At 40.1% G+C, this 19,034-nt stretch overlaps 1 protein-coding gene across 15 annotated transcripts in view; it reads right to left on the bottom strand.

Moving 5' to 3' along the window:
* The window catches only part of tns1a (tensin 1a), a 95,727-nt gene that overhangs the window by 13,601 nt on the left and 63,092 nt on the right, over positions 1-19,034 (bottom strand). For 11 of the 15 annotated variants that reach the window (XM_044187378.1, XM_044187380.1, XM_044187383.1 and 8 more), the window contains 4 exons: positions 18,171-18,236; positions 17,771-17,896; positions 1,450-3,135; positions 499-579 (listed from right to left, as the gene is read on the bottom strand). In XM_044187378.1, coding sequence (XP_044043313.1) covers positions 499-579; positions 1,450-3,135; positions 17,771-17,896; positions 18,171-18,236 — 1,959 coding nt within the window. The remainder of the gene's footprint in view (positions 1-498; positions 580-1,449; positions 3,136-17,770; positions 17,897-18,170; positions 18,237-19,034) is intronic. The other 4 variants (XM_044187389.1, XM_044187382.1, XM_044187386.1 and 1 more) reach the window with 1 other exon arrangement.

Here is a 19,034-nt window from a genome sequence, read left to right as displayed (position 1 = left end):
CCCCCAAAATATTCACTGTGTGGAATTGTTAACTCACTAGGTTTATTTAAAAAACAGCTTTTTATATTGCTTTTGCAACACCATGGGAATATTTTGCAATTTTTTGAGAAGATAAATCATCAAATGTGGAAACGCAACCTACACAGGAAAAGTTAGAACAATGTTCTTTTAATTTGACATACTACAAAAATGCTTGGAAGTAAAGAAACTGAAAAGTAAACAGAGGGACTTTTTTGTTTACAGAATCTTAGCTATGAACCTTTTCATGTAATTAGCTGGTGTGTAGGTTTATTCTTCACTTTTGAGAGCAAAACCCAGACATAACCTTAACCAGCCAGAGGTTTGTAAAGAAGTGAAGTGAAGGGAATAAAAATCAGGGGAAAAAAAATAATCATAAGAGATCTGAAAATAATTGGTTGGGAAGCAGAGGAAGCTTCTACAAATGCAGGGAAAAAATGAAACAAAGTCAGAAAATAAAAGCGAGGGAAGTGGACAAACCAGAGAAGGAATAGGAGCGATGGCGGTCAGATTGTTGCGGTGTTATGCTTTCACTGATGCCCCGAATACGAGCGTTGTACTCTGTTCCCGGGGAGGGAGGTCAGGGTGGTGGATGGAGGGCAGGAGGTGGAGGAGAAAGGTGGAGGAGGAAGGTGAGAGAGATGCAGAGGAGGAAGCAATGGTGGGAAGGGTTGTCCATACAGCAGGGAGATGGATTGAACAGAAAAGGAGAAGAAAAATCAAAAACAGAAATGGAGCTAATGAAAGTGAAGAGAAAATGAAAAGATATTTGTCAAATGAGATGACATCTTGTTCATAGTCCAATTAAGTTATATAGCTGCAAGGTGAAATGATTTTAATACTGTAGGGTTGATAATTATATCATGTTTAAATATGGTTAAAAATAGGAGGAATTTACAACTTTGTTCCATTGGGAGGCGCCTGTGAGCTTCAACATGGTTTCACATTAAGGTAAATATGAATGCAGACAATGCATGGAAGCTGGAGCCTCTGAACCTTGGCTATTCTTACTCTCATCCCATCTCCACTCTTACCAGCTCTGCTTTGTTTCAGCTGCAGAGCAAATTTTATGACTACAGGTCATTCCTCTGGTTCGGCACCCCATGATGAATTTGTAATGATGAATTTGTAACAGAAACGGCTGAAAGCTGCACTGCTCACATGCTGCTTGGTGCTTAAGACTGAAGATGCTTCCAGCTGAAGTTCAAACTTTACTAAATAAACTCTGAAAACAGTCCAATGTTCAATCCAGTGAGCCTTGACATTGTGTCTGCATTTGCTGTTGTCAAAGTTACATTATTGCTTTGTATGTGCTAATTTGTTTGGAAAGTCTTAAATATGACTGAAACACTGGAAATTGACTAATTCATTTTTTCAGTCACACACTCCTCACTTCCTTCACTTATTTCAGACAACCACTCCAAGCCTTACCGGCGATGCGGTGAGCCACCAGGCCCTCCAAGTTTAGCGTCTCCTCCTCTGCATCTTGTTCTCTGGGCAATGATGAAGAAGATGTATCCTTGGGCTGGGGGGTGAGTACAGGGAGAGGAGAGGAAGAGGCACTGTAGCCTGGATACGGAGACGAACCCTGCAGGTCCGGGGAGTGGGAAACCCCCATGCCTTGGTATGAGTTCACAGGCTTCACTGGCACCTGCTGGTTGAAATTAGAGGGGGGATCTGTAGGGTAGTGGTGGGCTGCTTGGCGTGTGTGGAGGTAGGGCTCTGGGGTGTGTGTCGGGGTGGTGTTTTGGTGTTGGTAGCTGGCGTTGGACCTCTGGGCAGAATACACCGGGGACTCCATAACGGGGCTCTGGTTGGGCAATGCTGAGACTCTACCAGTCGACCGCAAGGGCTGATGAAAGGAGTTGTTGACAGACCCGGAGTTGTTGTAACCGTGGATGGCAGAGTCTGCTTGGTATGAGGGTCTTGCAAGAGTTTGGGAGAAGGGTACCTGGGATGAATTGAGGCTGTTCTCCCCAGGAGGCGCACTGTGGGACTTGGACATGTGGGAGCTGATTGGGTCCAGGTCGAGCATAAGCATGTTGAGTGCCTCGATGGACTGCTCAATGTCCCGCTGCGAGGCTGAGGTGGGGAAGTGGGGCAAGCTATGGGTTGACTGAAGAGGAGGGCCAAATGGATCATCTGGGAGGCTATACTGGTGCCAGGTGTTGAGACCTCTTTGAACAGCCTCCCGGCTACTGGTGCTCCTCTCTGGGGCCCTGGGCATCAGTTTAGGGTTGGTCTCAGGGCTGCTGGCTGGTGGATTCCCAAAAGACTGTGAACGGTACATCCCTCCTCCATTCTGGTAGTTGTTGTATCCCCCCTGTGGCGATGCAGAGTCCACAGACCTCTCTTGCATTGCCGTGGGAGTTCGTACTCCATGCACAGGCATCTCACTCAACTTTTCCCCAAGAACACCTCTCTCAAGGTAGGGCCCGTCGTTCTGCCTGCTGATTGGCGTCTGTGATTGGTAGTATAGATCAGCTGCAGTCGCCTGGCCCTCTAGGGATGACAGCGTGCCCAAGCTGTCCACACTATTGCCTTCTTGGCTATTGGGAAGCTCGTCGTCGAGAATATCTGTCTCACGCTCCTCTGTTGAAGGGGCGCCAACTAGCCTTGTGTGGCCCCCGTTGACGTGCACCTGTGCTGGGACCAGGTGTCGGACAACTCCTCCTGGACTCGTGGACGTGGACAGGTAGGCTTGTCGTTGATGGATTGGTGCCTCAAGGCCGCTCAGAAGCTGGTCAAGCTCTCTCTTCTCCTGTGGGCTGAGCGGTGGGTGGGTCGCTGTTGGATTGTTGTGGTTAACGGCACTCTGCACGGATTGGGTGTGCTCATCAGTACGATCAGTCTTGATGGATGCGGTAGAGTTGCCTGAGTCGCTGCTCACGGAGAGGGTGTGGTCAACGGCAGGGAGGGAGGTGTGACCTGTCACAGGAAGCGTCTGGTCAGTGGATTGGAGGGGATGGTTGGGGTGTTGTAAAGGGTTTTCGGCATTGGTTAAGGGGTTTTCATGGACTGGGAGGCCATTGATGTCAACAACTCCCTCCAGGGAGTCTTTCTTGCGGACCCGGGCATATAGGCTTCCATCAAGTGGACCTTGGGTGTGAATAACATCTGAAAGAGATGCATAGGAGATGTATACTAAATTTATTAAAGTACTTCCATGTTTTCATGTAGTTCTAAGCTAACATAGAATTGAAATATAGAAATATATGTAGATTCAGATGATTACAAAACCTGCTTGAGGTGATTTAAATCATCTTGTCTTCATGCACAAACTGGTTTCAATAGCTTTCATTGGCTCCAGTCATCAAGTGACATTTGTACGGGACAGGATCACTCACACCACAAGCACAGTGACCCCCCTTTGCACCTGACTTTTTTGACCCTGAGGTTCTGCATGTAGCCCAGCCACCAGCAACACTGTCCCTCCAGCTCTATTAATAGCCAATTTGAAGTGCTAAAGTCCCTGTCACGTTGCGTCAGTGCAGGCCCACATGGTCTGACGTGAACCAGGGTGGGTCCTGTCCAACACACTGAAGCAGCTGGTCTGTGTGAGCCAAAGAGAAGACCAGTGCCAGTTTGAAAGCCCAGAGTTGGACTGGGAGAGGATGAGCTGTCTTCCTCAAGTTGATTTCTGGCTGCTGAATCATGCTGGCAGAGTCAGACTGATTGCCTGCAATGTTGCACAATTAAGGTTTCCACTAAATTTTTTCACAGGCATGTGTAACATATATGCATGTAAAAAATGTATGACATATTTTTATGATCTGTTTTTTGGTGTATTTAGTTTGTTGCAAATGGTGCAGGGCAATTTTTCATCTCAACTGAAACATTTTACCAAATATTTTGGCCTGGCTGTGCTTCAAATGAAGGAATGAAGAGTAACTTTACCTATGACAACTTTAAAAACAGTCTGTAAACTTCCACAATAACACTGCATGCTATGCAGTCTCTCAAAAGCCTCGTTTTGATGTCCAAAGAGAAAGTACAAAACTTTTGGACAGTTCGTTCCTTCCTGGAGACAGCAATTAAAAACATGTAGCATGGGGAAAAAATCACCATCTGTTTATAGTGTGTAGAATCTCATTTGATATTTGGACTTGGACACACATAGGCCAGCTCATGTCATCATATTTTTTATTTGAAGGTCCTTTTTGGAAATTCATAAGGCAAACATGGTAAAAAAATACCTAAAAACGTTTTTTTAAAAGTTTAAATGCTGAAAAAAGAAAACATACTCATTTGTGGCACACGAACACATAAACAGAGATCAGGTACAGTACTCTAATTCACACAGTGGGAAATACAGTGTGTACTTCAATTACAGGCCAGGGCACTATTTCAAACTGTAAAACACTATACTTGCTGCCATGAAATCCAACAATCACATATGCCACAGCTCATTCTGTGGTAACACTTATGCTTACCAGAAGAAAATAATACACCAATACTGGCTTCTTATATCCAGTATACATTTGCAATGTGATACACGACATGTACACGACTGCAGCTGGCTCATATGTGGGATGTTCCAAATTGAGCAACCCCTGGGGACAGATGGTGGGTCACTCGGACCGCAGCTATTTCAAAACGCATGTCAACAACAACTTACAGGCACAGTAGCAACAAGAATGAGAGGGCAGGCAAGGAAGTTGTAAACACAGTTTGTTCCTGTGGTTGTTTTTAATGATGACACAGAGATTAACATTATGTGAGTAAGTGGCAAGGTTTAGTGTTACATTTGTTTGGAGTTAGGTTTAATTTGTGTGGAATTAGACTTTAATCCAAAGCTTTACGTACAAAATTTTGAGATAAAAGTATGATTTATATTTTTAAAAATATAGTTTTTTTTAAGTAGTTGGAAAGTTTTAAAAGCTTTCTTTCTTGCCAGCAATAATATAATCAAAATTGAAAACCAATGTTCCAACTCCTGGTTATCTTATTTTCATATTTTTATTTGTGACATGCTTCAGATCATTAAATCTCTACGTCATGGTATAAAGCTCAGTGGAAACATCCTTCTTACCTGTACTGTAGGTCAACCCTTCAATTTTTACTTCATTCTTCCAGAAACACTCAAGAAAGGATGAAATATTTCCTCTTTCTTCAGTCAATTAGATTGAGATCAAAAAGCCATATACTGTCCACATTTCAGTCTATATCCTTCAGTAGCCTGTCAGTGACTGAGCTTTCTGCCACTGGGCTTCTTCTCTCACTCTCCCTGTCCTCTCTGATTCATGTCCTCTCATCACCCAACATGTGCTATGCTGGAACGAGGCGGGGCTGTACCACTGAAGCTGCTGAAAGGGGTGAGCTGGCACTCTGGGATGATCTCTGACTGTTCCCGGCAACGGGGGAGGGACTCCACCACCACCACTACCACCTCCCAGCTGCCTGTGAAGCGACGTTGTTTTAAATAAACTACAACTCCCACGCCAACTGTCTGCCCAGGACTGCAGCACCCCTGCCTGGTGATGTCAACAGAGGGGATCCCCTCACTCAGGGTCACCCTCCATCCCCTTACCCTTAGTATCTGCAGGTATTACAAGGCAAAGTTCAACGTTTTTGCAGAAAAAGATTCCACTGCATGACATAAATCCGTAATAACTGGATTTTATTACTTTTTAAGGACTTAGATGTAGATAATCTACAGTATTTCAAGACTTTTCAGAGAACTATGATTTACATTATTCAACAGCTGAGCTCCATCTGTTTTTGACTCTCTCTTTCTCTCTCTTTCTCTCTCTCTCTCTCTCTCTCTCACCCTGACCTTTAACAGAATAGGGAATGCCCTTGTTCTAGTTCATAAAAGATGATCTTTTAGTGCTCTGTGGCAGAAACACATTTGCCAGAGTGACACTTTTTCCAGCTGCTGGTTAACCCCATCCCGAGGTTAAGGGGAGCAGACACAGTTATTTGACATGTCATGGCTCAAAGAGGAAAGAAAGGAATAGACAAACTAAAAATGCACAAAGCAACGATTTTTGGGTAAGAGTCCCAAGAAGTTGCTGCGGTATTGTAATTATAATTGTATTACCAGGAAACATTTTGATTTATTTTTGATTTGGTGTCCAAATTTGGTGCCTGTTGTTGGGGATAAAAATGTTTCCACTGAATCACCAACCTAACATACCCACAAATACCAATTTAAGCTGATTTTCCTAATCCAAATCATCCAGATCAATTGAAAAATGGACGTTTAGTTTATTATATGTTAGAAAAAAGTGATTTGCAAATTCAGCAAAACTCTGAAATCTATTTAATCAATAAATTGCAAACAATTCTCTTTTAATCAAAACGTCCAAAAAATGTTTTTTTTAATTACACAATCCCTGTATGTGAAATAGCTTGTATTTTTCAAAGCTATGATAAATGTATGCCAACACCATAAAGTGGAGACACAAACGTCACAGTAGTGACTGACTCACAGGTCAAGTATGAATGTTTCCGGAGTGGCTCTCACCTCTTTAAACACCTTCCTTGCTATTTTCACCAACGGAGGAGAGGCCTGTGAGTTTGGTGTAATCCTTGATTTAGTAAAGAATGGAAGTACCAAACCACGTTGGGAATGACAGGAACTTACTAAACAGGCGTTGCAAGGTCACAACCTTTACATTTGCCTCACACTCATGGCATGTGCGTAAACTGGGAGAAACATGCGTTTGTTCACATCACTACAAGTACACATGCACACATATTTTGAGGTGGCTAGGGTTGAAAGAGTTCGCCCTTCAACTCAGATGACCATGGGATGAGCAGCCTTTCTTGTGCCCTTGAGCAAGACACTGAATCTCTACCAGCTTCAGGAGGTGCTATTTCTGTTAATCCTGCACATGCAACACTACAGAAATGAGTGCTAAAATACTAGAATCACAGAACTAATCAAACATAATGCTTTAGGTGTCAAAAAGGGATCATATATTTTGATATACAGTATCTTCTTGACAGGTTTAAGTTTTTGTATGTTTTAGCCTATTAACTACAAATAGTCTATACTTACTTTACAACATTATACATTACTACACACCATATCACACATTTTTAGACATTTTTAGACTGATTTCAATCCTTCCAGGGAGCCAGTGTTTAATTTCAGATAACTTTGAAAATCTTGAGATTGAAAGTTCAGTCTTGATATTGAAAACTGCAGTTGACAAAAACAATCTCACTACAAAGTCCACTCAGTAGCTGTGCTGGAACTTTTGATCGCATCACGTGATCTTCCTAAGATAAAGAGGCAACATGACCGAAAACCCCTTAAAGTGATCCGAAAAATTGGAAATTTGAATGTCTATGTTTCTCTGACAACTGGGAAACTCCATCTGCTGAGGAAGATTGTGTGATACAATCAAAAGCTCCATAACCGCTACTGAGTGGATCTAAATTTAGGTTACATTACTGTTGCATGCTGTTGTGAAAGTTGTTTGCAATGCTAATGTGGATGTCCTGCAAATTGGTAAAGCCAATTTGGTTGTTTCTTGTATTATAAAGGTTGCTTTTCAGCAGCCGACTGTCAAGTTCTTCCTTAAACACATACAGTCACTATCAAAACAGTCTAAGAAATACTGAAATATTATAAGGCTATTATGGTATAATGACATAATGGTGTAATTACTGCTGAGAAGGAGGAAATCGGTCCAACAAGTTATGGCTTTTAGAAAAAGATCAGCAGTAATTTTAAGTTTGCAGAAATTGTATTTTATAACCTAAAGCATGCAAAACCACAGTTACTGGTCCTTTTGACATACACTGATGCTTTACTCTTGGAGTGAAAGATTAAATTAATGGTAAGATTAACAAGGGTTATATGGGTGAGGAATAAGATAAAACATATCATACATTTTACTTTGCATTAAAATATGAACATAGAGATCCAGGAATGATCCAAGTATGATGACATGAAATTGAATGACCCTGCGTCACCTACTGTTCAGTAACATCAATGTCAGAGAGCTTCAGAGCTGAACAGCCTGGTATTAAATCCAGTGACCATTCTGAATGGCACAAACAAGCAGCTCTCCCTCTGAATGGAACAAATAACTTTCTTCTGGTGTCAATAAATAGCTGCAGCAGACCTCAAATTAGATCGGTTGAGTCACCAAGGCTTGGCTAACACAAATATCTAACAACTTGTTTCCTACTGCAGTAAACGAGTGTAACATGCCATTCTTGCAGCTTCAAAGGACAAATCCACGTTTACCACTACTCATTTGCATATTCAATAAAATCCAAATCAGCTTCAAGAAGTATTTGTGCATAAAGTACTGAGAAAAAAAACTGTTTTTACTTCAACAAAATGCTATTTAAATTTAGCATATAGACTGGGCCTTTCATCATTTCAGCACTAAATTTAGTCTCTCTCTCTCTCTCTCTCTCTCTCTCTCTCTCTCTCACACACACACACACACACACACACACACACCTGTCCATTCTCCATATTCTCTCATGTGACAGGTGCTTTCCTCTCTTGTCAAAGTGCCAGAGGCATTGCTCATAGTGCGCTGCGCACACAAAAACACACAGACACACACACACACACACACACACACACACACACACACACACACACACACACACACACACACAGCACCTGCCTCTTGGCTGTATCCTCTTAAATGTTCGCTTGAGTGTTTCATTGCCACATCGCAACCTTGGAGGCCATTAAAAAGCCATTTAAACACCTGTGGCCAATGGTTTATTATAAATAGACAATGTGCTACAACCACTGTTATTGCTGTATCAAATGCACCAGCTGGGATGTGGGTTATATACATAGTTAGTACATTTAAGATTAACACAGGGTGATTGAGGCAGCACATTTGTCAACAAACCTATAAAGCAGTGAGAACATGCTGGGCACTGCAGCTGAATGTGTTTCATGAACATAAATTACTCTGTGGGTTCTGTATAAGACTGTGTTAGTTTAGGGCTGAAAGCGGAAAGTCAGAATTGAGACAAGAAACATTACCCTCAAGTGGGAAAAACATAAACACCAGAGTTGAATGTTAGTTTCTTCTTAACACCATCAGACTCATTTGATTGTACAGGTTTAACCAACAAAATTTACTTTATCATTATAGTGATGTATTATAACTCTGGGGATCATACTTGCCTTCTTCATATATTGCATTCAGTTGGTTTTAATACTGATGTTTCCTGATTAGGAACTACACTGACCCAAAGAACTCATGCTGAATATCTACGGATCCGTAAAGGGATTCATCAGGGCTCTGTTCAAGGATCTCTTCTGTTTTCCCTATATTTTAATATTTTTCATCTAGAAAACATTCTAAAAGTAATTTTCATGCACAGGACACCATTTTGTATATTATAGTATGTATTATAGTAACTTCTTATTGTAATTTTTGGCAATATCCAATCTATAAGTAGATTTTTTGGAACTGGCACCTATTGATCTTAAACTGGTATCAATTGAAAAAAAAAATAGAAAATTGCAGTTACCTAAAAGGACTGCAATATCACCACCAAATATTTTTAAAGGGTTTTTGGGTGGATTGTTCTTTTGGATTTACTTATCGGCTGCTTTAGAAGTTGGTGGGAAACTTAAAGATTGGCTTGACAATCTTATAGGGAACACGATGACCTTATAAAAAGGGCCAAACCCATTTTTACAAAACACAGACACATATATATAGAAACACACCTAACGTTTACAAGCATAATCAAACAGTCCCATACCCACTTAGGAAAGAGGACTGCAATGATAATTTTATTGGATATGGTGTTAGATTTCATGTATGTATATAAATGCATATATGCACACACATGCATACAGACATTTACAGTAAGAGCTATTTAGAGTGAGAGGGTTGAACTGTGCTAGAAAGGTCTCTTTGGAGTTGGGAGAAGATCTGTGGGTTAGGAGGAAACCGGGCGTGCATGTGTGAGAGCAGTAAAACTGGGAGGTTGGGAAAAGTGAAGCACCCTGCTTGAAAGAGAGCCACAATGACAAAGATGAAAAGAACAATTTGTTCTCCAAAGCTCATTGAAGACAAACCAAAACAATGCTAAACTTAAACTTGAAGGAGCAGGATGAAAGTGGTGCACTGCAAAAATTGTCCATCAGACATAGTCAATTTTAAGAAAGAATAATGCAGATTAAAAAAATTCAAAAATATTATTGGAACAAGCAGCAGAAAAGAAGATGAATGCATACATAAATACATTTTGGAAATGTATTGGATCCAAAGACCTGGGATGTATTTTCTTTCTGAGCAGTTGGTCACCCCTGTTTTTAAAATTTTTATGAAAAACAAACTCTTGATTGAACAATGAAGACCTGATTAGAATTTTGTCTTCTACCCAACAAAATATTAATATCTTAACATGTTCTTTAGTCTGATGTTGAATGTTGGAATTGTCTTTTTCTTAAAACAAGTGGAAAAATATGTGTCAATAGTCCCAGAAAAGATTAAATAGCTGGATAAGTAACTAATTAAGAGTAAGTAACTTTGTGCTTTGAAGATAGAAACTAAACTGCCCCTTTCATCGTGTGGTAAAAACTTTTTGAGTCAGTTGGTGACTCATATATACAATTATACACACCGACATGGAGGAGCAGGCATGGTGCTGTCAAGTGAGGATCACAGCTTTCGTATCACCGTGACAACGGCCAGCCAGTGGGTGACTAGGTTTGACTGACAACCGACCGACTTGTCTTAAAAACCTGTGTGTGTGAGACACGGGGAGACACTGCAAAAATATCTTCGTTAAGCCATATATTCCATCGTTTGGACTTAAAATCTTTTTCTTAAAACTGGTTTTAAGAACATTTTTGAGGTTACTTCACTTATTTCTAGTGCAAATCAATTTCTTTTTGTACTGGGCTACTGAGGTTGGACATTTTTTGCAGCAGAGCATGAGAGAGAAAGGGAGACACCCTCATAAGGGATGATGTGACAGTCCATCAGAGAAAACGGTGTCATGGTTGGTGTATCAGTGACTAGCACAAGGAAAACTGTCACGGCTTTATATTTGCCACGTCTGCCTCTCACTCCATCTATCACCCACTGTCCAGCTGTCAGTTTGAGGTAACGTGACGTGACTGTATCAGTGTCTGTCTCCAAGATTGCTTTCAGGTTGATGTCATCCATCTGGCTGTCTGTCATCTGAGTGACTGTCATAAAGAGCTTTCTGTCTGACTGGCTGTATATCTGACTGACAACCAGCTACACTCCACATCTGATTCATGTCGACACTAGAGGAAATGTCAGATCAAGCTGCAGATTGGGATTTTCAGCTGGGTTGAGTTTTTAAGGGATTTTTAGTTGGTTAAACCTGAATGAGCCACATTTAACAGCTAAGTGAAGTTAGAATTACTGTAAGCCCTGTACGGATGAGGGGGACAAGAAGTAGCTAATATCATGTGATGTATTAGTGATAACAAACTCAAATCATTAATGATGAGGAATTAATTCATTTACTGTATATTTTGAACAGAGTTTCAAATTTGCAGTTACTTTCTATCACTTTAAAAAGGTTAAAGGCAGCCTGTGGAGTTTTTGACCACTACTGGTGCTATGGAACAATGTTTTCATAAGTGGGTCCTCGTTTTGTTTGCAGTGCTTGAGGATGCAGGATGCACATGCCTGCAGCCAGTTTCACACTCTTCCACTGATCTATAGTTAGTGGTGGTAACATGACAAGAAATGTAGCAAAGCGCCAACAAAGGCGAAGAAGAAGAAGAAGGCTGCAAGCCTGCATCTACATTGCATAAAATACATTCAACCTCAAGGATACACGCCATGTGTTTTGGTGAGAAACACAAAATATAAATATAACTTTTCTTTGTTTACAAAAAACTCCAGGGCAGCTTTAAACTCAACCATTGTGGTCAGTTGTTGAAATGAGCACTCCCCTTTTGATTAGAAGCACATTAGACAATGTTCCTGCTTCTTCCCCAATCTGATATGAAATCTGCCTCAACGTTCCTCTACAAACAACTTCATCATCATGGATTTAGTTTTAACATTCCATATTTTAAATACTTTTTTCTTAAATATAAGTGGTCAGGTATATGGTCAAAGATACTGAATGTTGGAAAAAAATGTGTGCTTAAAGTCGCTTTAGGCCAAAAATATTAGTTTTATATCCGTTCAAAACCAGAGAGGTCAAGTTAGCATCTTTGCATATGACAAAATGACACTGCTGTGTGTCATTACATCGCCTCAGATATAAAAAGAGGACCAACAGGATCACGTCAGGGTAATTCGCTGGTCTGTCTGCAAGTCTGCCTCTGTATGTCTGGCTGTCTCCTGACTGGCGGGTTGGTTTTCTGTGCATCTGTCCATCCATCTGTCTTTCACTCATGAGGAACAGTAGCTGTCATAAAAGTGCATATGCCTGCTGTCTACCTAGATGCTGGTCTGTCATCGCTGTCTCTTTAAGAGCTTTGGGGTGCCAACCTTTTACCTTCTGTGCTTCAATCTAAGTGCAAAAGATGTACAGTAAAAATCGTACGATTTGTATACCTGTATTGATAACAAATGGATTTCTTGTGAATAAATTCCTTGACACTGAAAAATTTTAGAAGGAGCTCAAATGTGCAATTTAAAATACTAAATCAACAAAACCATGAGTTTTTAAAGCAGCTGTATGTCAACCTCAGGCAGACCTATTTCCTCTTGTATTTTTTCGGAAGGGATTTGACAGAGACACTTTACAAATTACAAATAAGGTTAACTAAAAAAATAACATGCAAATAGAAAAAGACAAAGGGAGAGCAGGAGACAGAAAGACAGAGAGTCAGAGAGAAATCCATGTGGAGACATCTAGACAGACAGTAGGAGAAAGAAGGCATTAAGAGATGAGGACTGGCTCAGCTGGGTTTCCAGGGCTGGGATTTGAACCTGTTGCAACAGCTCACCGTGCTGTCAGCAAGAGGTCTAACTAGAAGCATTATGTGGAAGACACACACAGGGTGCTTTTAAAATACCTGACCGCACTCTATTTTTGCAGACTTGGTATCCTTCAGAAATTTTTTATTTTGTACGTCACTTTTAGTGTGTAAAGCTTTCCTTAAAACACTACTGTACTAAGTGTAAATATAATATATGTAATTCTACGTTTCTACTTTGATACATGCATATGGCAAAGATATGAATGTGTCTTTACAGCAATGAGGGCTGGACAAAGACAAGGTGCAATACTGAACACAATGTTGTTTAACTTCAAAAAACTTCAAAGAAATTATCTAATTTAAGTACTCTGTAGAGTAAATATTTTGTCAGACATTGACATTTGTACCAGAAGACGACACTTTTTTAAAGGATATCCCATATTTTGGAGTGTTCACTTCAGAAACTTGCCTTGCAGCACCCGCAACAAAACAAATACATGAATACATAAAATATATACACATAAACAAATACACAAAAAGTTGTAACTTTTCAAATACTGTCTCCAGGATTGTTTATAACACAAATCCTACATGCATTGTATCCCAGTCCGAGCTCTCTGGAGCTTACATGAAGTTACCAACCAAGGTCCCTAATAGTTTTGGTGTACCCAAATTGCAGCCCACTCATAAAATGTTCCACACACAAATTGCTCGCTCCATGACTCATTTTATACCACATAGGTGCCAAACACACAGGATGCAATAGTGTTGACATGGAAACGCAATAAACAGACAAACAGACGCTCATGTCTGAAGACCAAATGAACAAAAAGCTGTATTCTTGTCATTTTGTCAGGGCGAAAGAATGAGGATTTTTTTTTTGCCAAGAAACCATTTGTCTGCTGCAAAAATAACACAATTGTTTCTATTTTTTTTTTTTTTTAGCATGGTTTGATAATATTTGAATTCACTGTATGTTATAGGCAGCCACACATGGCCATTTGAGCTGGACAGAGGTTTCTAATTTCTAAAGGAAGTTTCTAGCAGTAATCCCAAGGCCCTGTAGTAGCTACTACTCACCAACCAATGCTGTTTAACTGCTCTCCATCTCTCCTCGATTTTACTTCATTCCTTAATCTCTCGTTCTTTTTCTTTTCTCCTTCACTCAAACTTCAGCAATATAAAAAAAAAATCAACTTCACTTGCTTTACACTTTTGGCAAATCTTTGCAAAAGTCTGGTCCTCTCCACTTCTCTCTGCCTCTCTGTGCCTGTCTCTCTATCTCTGTCTCTCTGTCTGTCTCTATCCAGCTATTCCAGACATGTTTCAGGGCTCAGCCCCAGCCAAATATGGGAGGAGGGCGGTAAACAAGGAAGACAGCCTGTGCGGTCACTGGGCCCGCTGCCCCACTATACACCACACACACAGTGGAACATACACACTTATTCTCCTGTGGCAAGACACTGCGTTTAGTGTTTATACTCATTTTTCAGAACTCACGCAATCATTATATAATAAAAACTGAAAACTGTATTGCAATATCCGAGTTTAAGTGGTCATTTGCTGTCATGCTTTTCATGACTTTTCGTCAAATTAGAAACGTATGAAACATCCACTTGATACACTAAAGATGCTGCATGAAGCATTTGTAAACGGCATACGTATTAGTGTTTTCAATCACTATACTTTGATTTAATGAAAACAAACAAATAAGACCATTTCTATCTCACACTAAAATGATGTTGTTAGTGCCACTGATTTTCAAAATGAAAAGCAAAATTGCCACCAACCTTCTTCCCTGGCATCTCCAAACATTTGGTTTCTTGCTTTCACTTGACAGAAGAGGATAAACACGTTGGAAGTGATATTTCTATGATCTTCTACCGTGACGAACTCTGCTAGCACTGTGACTTTACTGAAAGAACAATGCCATCTTTGTTGTTTTATGCCATAAAACACTCTTAATTTGTGCCATAAAGCTGTTCTTCAGAGATCCTGCAACACTAGACTTTGTGATAATACCAGTGTTTTGAAATGAAAAGTGTTCTGATGTTAAAATGATACACGTGTCATTTTTAAAAAGCAGATTTGCTCATAGCGGTGCAGTTGCTCTATGGCTGCTCAGTGGCCCAAACGGTGGCCTTCTGACTGGTTTGACCTCTGGGTCGACAGCTGCCACCACACCACAGGGCTATTAGTGGAGCAAAGGAAAGCCAGCAAACACAAGGTGCACTGCACACACACACTCACACATGCTTAAACATACCACATAAAAAACTACAAAACACCAACACAGCTGGACAAATACCTTTACACACACACACTTCACGCCGCCACGCTCAATAACTTTAGAGCAACACTCGTCACAAATACCTTCTGTTAAAGAAAGCTAAGGACGCCTCTCCTCACGTTCCCCATGAGCGCATGCATCAGTATGAAATGCACACAACTCTAAGCTGCCTAATCCTGCAGACCTTTTTAAGACATCCATCTTTCGCTGAGTACTCTCAACTGGATTTTCAAGGTCGCTGGACTTAAAAATGGCGTCAGGATGAGTTATCCCCAGATGCGTTCAGACTTCAACGCCTGAGGATGAAACATTCGTTTAACACCCGGACAAATAAACAAGTGTGGATTCTCCAAATGATACCTGATGATTGGTTAGTGTCCACTGTACTGCAGCATGTCAAAATAGGCCATTCTGTCATGCAGCTTATCCATGTTATTCATCAGTGTATGCGGTCACCTGGGTTTGCCAACTCAAATGTGTATTTGACACCTGATTAACATTCTCTCAGTGCCTATGAATGAACTTTTATATATTAATCTTTTCCCAATGGTACTTAACTACTTTTTCCAACAACAAAATAGAACTTTTTTGTCATAATTTAAATGCTGTTGATGCTGTTGTTTTTAAACACTCCTTCTGCAATTTTGTTAAATCTCTTTCTGGCTTTGAATCATCACATTGTTGGATCTTCCAAAACAAGCAAGACCTGCTTCATTCCCCGTCTGTTCAGTCCTTGGAAAAACAGACACTGTGTTCCTGCACTAGTTCCTCTGAACATTCGGATTCTCACGTCCAAGTGTAAGAGCGAAGGCTGCAATTATAGAAATGAATAAACTGGCCGAGAGGTTTTTCTGCTGAGTGCTGAGAACACTGCCGCCCATTCAATTAGGATCAAACTTGCAATCCTGGCAATTCCCACTGACCTTCTTGCAACACAGCAATTACCGCAACGGTTCTCTGGGGATGTTCATAAAAATGAAATGGGTCTTTGCGAAGCTGTAAAAAAAAATCCCATATATAAAAGTGGATGCAGCACTACAATGGCTGCCAAGTCCTGACTCATCTGAGGATGAGTGCATCCTTATGTTTGTGCAAATTTCTCAGATTAACAGCGGTAATCATGAATCTCATCATCACTGAGAGGGTAAGGGGACTGTCAGACCAGACTGTCAGGTATCCTAAATGGCCACACTTAGGATAGCAGTCAATGTGTGATGTTCACTTTATTTCAGAAATGATTTTAATAATATGTTATGTTCAATGTCTTTTTTTGGTTAGATATTTTTCCATTATTCATTCATATACTGGCTGTACACTCACTTAGAAAGGGGACAAACTAATACATGTATGGAGGAATAATAATATAATGATAATAATAGCAGAATATAAAGAAAGTCAGAGTGGGGACAGAAAGAAATGCTGTAGTGTGTCATGACCCTACAAGTTACAAAAATGCTGCTTGATTTTGTGATGTTACTGACAGTGGAAACATTTCATTTCTGCCTCCTCTGCAACTGATTTCTCACTGCATAACTGCTTGACGTCAGTGAAAATGGTACAAAAGAAGTGATTATTCTTTATACTGTGTGACAATTTATTGCTGATGTTTTAACATCTGAAAAACTGACCATTATGTCTAATTATCTATGTTTGGCCAGTAAGAAAATATCCCACCAATCAATAAAACAACATCAATACAGCAGCCTGGCCCTGATGACAGCTGCAATGAACCTTTTGCAAGATTTAATAAAGACTATAAATATTTAACGTTTCATATTCTGGGTATTTGGCATTCACTTCTTGCACTGATATGTCTGGATGACTGAATAGGTAGGAGGGGGTACATGATATCAGGTAGATGGGTATTGGGCACTTGTGGGACTTGGGGTTGGTGGTGTCTCAGGTTACAACCCCCTTGGGGAGGGGGCAGCCAGTAGCAGGGCGACTGACGCCCCGCTATTTCTGCAATGGCTATTTAAAGGCCTAATTGACAGCCTGGGCGGAGGAGGGTGGGGGGCTGCATGGGCAGCTCAGAGATTTAGGGCGCATCAAAGCCACAGATCTTGACGTGTGCTGGTGATTAAGGAATTTGATTTATGTGCACTGAATTTTATTTGTAAACTTGCTTGTGAATTAGTGAAACTGAATAGAATCTGAATTAGGGAAAACTGAATTGGGTATGTGTTTATTTGCAAATCAAAATTCAGTTTAAAGAGATAACTTGGCATTATTTGACCTTTTCCTATTAATCAGTGTTCAAAATCCACGCACATCTTTCTTGTGCAGGTGTTGCATCCAAAAAACTGGAATTGTGATTTCTGCTGTCCAAGGACTTGCAACATATTTAAGCACTCCCTTACACATTACATACATTACATTTGAAAACAGTGTGAGTTGTGGAACTTTTCTCACAAACTTTAATGTCTCTGTGTTCCCTTTTATATGAGTTCATCCTCTGAGAATCCTAAGGAGAAAATCAAACCACCAAAGCAGCAATACCAGATAAGACAGCATGTGAGTCTCTATTAGTAACTGTGGATGAGTGGAGACAACCTATCCATCAAACTGTGTGTGTGTGTGTGTGTGTGTGGACATACCATGCTCGCCATCCGCAGGGTCCTCACAGCGCTGGCTGAAGCTCTCGTACGAGTCCCAGCGGATCAGATGGTCCTGGGTGTTGTAGTCAACACAAACGCTCGGCCCATTCTCCAGGTGGCCCAGGCCTGAGGAACACATGGCAGTATGGGTAATGGAGTCTTCTCACAGAGCATATTAGCTGTTACTTCATCCAAACACAAATATCCATAATTTGGATTGATTGCATAAATTGAGAAAAAATGAAGGTCATTGTCACTGTTTTGAAAATTGTCATGACCAATGCATCGGGTCTGATAACGTATGTTATTGTGTTACAGAATAAAAATGTATTTTCAATATTCTACATATATTGTATAAATACCTATATTCTCCATTTCCCCCTTTCAATCAAAAAAATACCTTTGATTTTTTCTGGTCCATATGAGAAAACAAACTCCACCTTCCCATACTCTGGGAACCTCTCATCTGTAGAGACACAGTATAAAAATGTTTTTTTTTTGTAAAACAATGGTCACGAATGCACACAAACACAATATGTGGGTGAAATATGGTGTGTTTAAACCTGCATGGAGCATTATAGTGAAACATACAACAAATTCTATAAAACACCAACAATCACAGATCAAATGTCAAGATTTCAATTTCAATTTAGCAAACTTAGGGCTCATAATTTTTTGTTTTTACCTCAAAAAACAAATCTGTGCATTTATCTGTATTCATTTTGAGTATTAAAGACAGATGAAAACCATATAAAAATGCAACAATAAATCAAATCAAATCAATAATGCAAATATTTGTGTAAAAACTGGATGATAAAGATATCTTTTGCAGTGCAAACATTCTGCTGTTTCAATGTTTATTCAAATTTTTAGATACTTTAAGGAACTCTGGTTGAGCTTTATGAGCTGCTCTTGCATTTTCTTCCATTATATTTTCCTGTGAATGCTGAGCTGCCTTCACCACCAGAGGACCCTGTTTATTATAAAAATATGAGGAACAGTGTCCTCCCGCAGCAGGTCACAACTTTTTCATACTGGAAACCACAAGTCCCAGTGAAAACCAGTTTAAAACTACTGTAGTAACAACTGAAAACTATTAGCCTTATTGTACTATTTTGCATAGTCAAATTGAGTTTAGAGATTAAATTTGAATTAGAATGCAATAACTTGATCCTAGTTGTGCCTGTGATACCTTTGTCTTCCTTTTTAAAAAATGTTTTTATTTAGAACCAATACAAATGAAAGAGGTTTAGAGTTTTGTCTA

Source organism: Siniperca chuatsi, linkage group LG24 (assembly GCF_020085105.1).
Source record: "Siniperca chuatsi isolate FFG_IHB_CAS linkage group LG24, ASM2008510v1, whole genome shotgun sequence".
NCBI lineage: Eukaryota > Metazoa > Chordata > Actinopteri > Centrarchiformes > Sinipercidae > Siniperca > Siniperca chuatsi.
The sequence above is the reverse complement of the archived record's forward strand: the minus strand, read 5'-3'. Positions and strand labels throughout refer to the sequence as shown.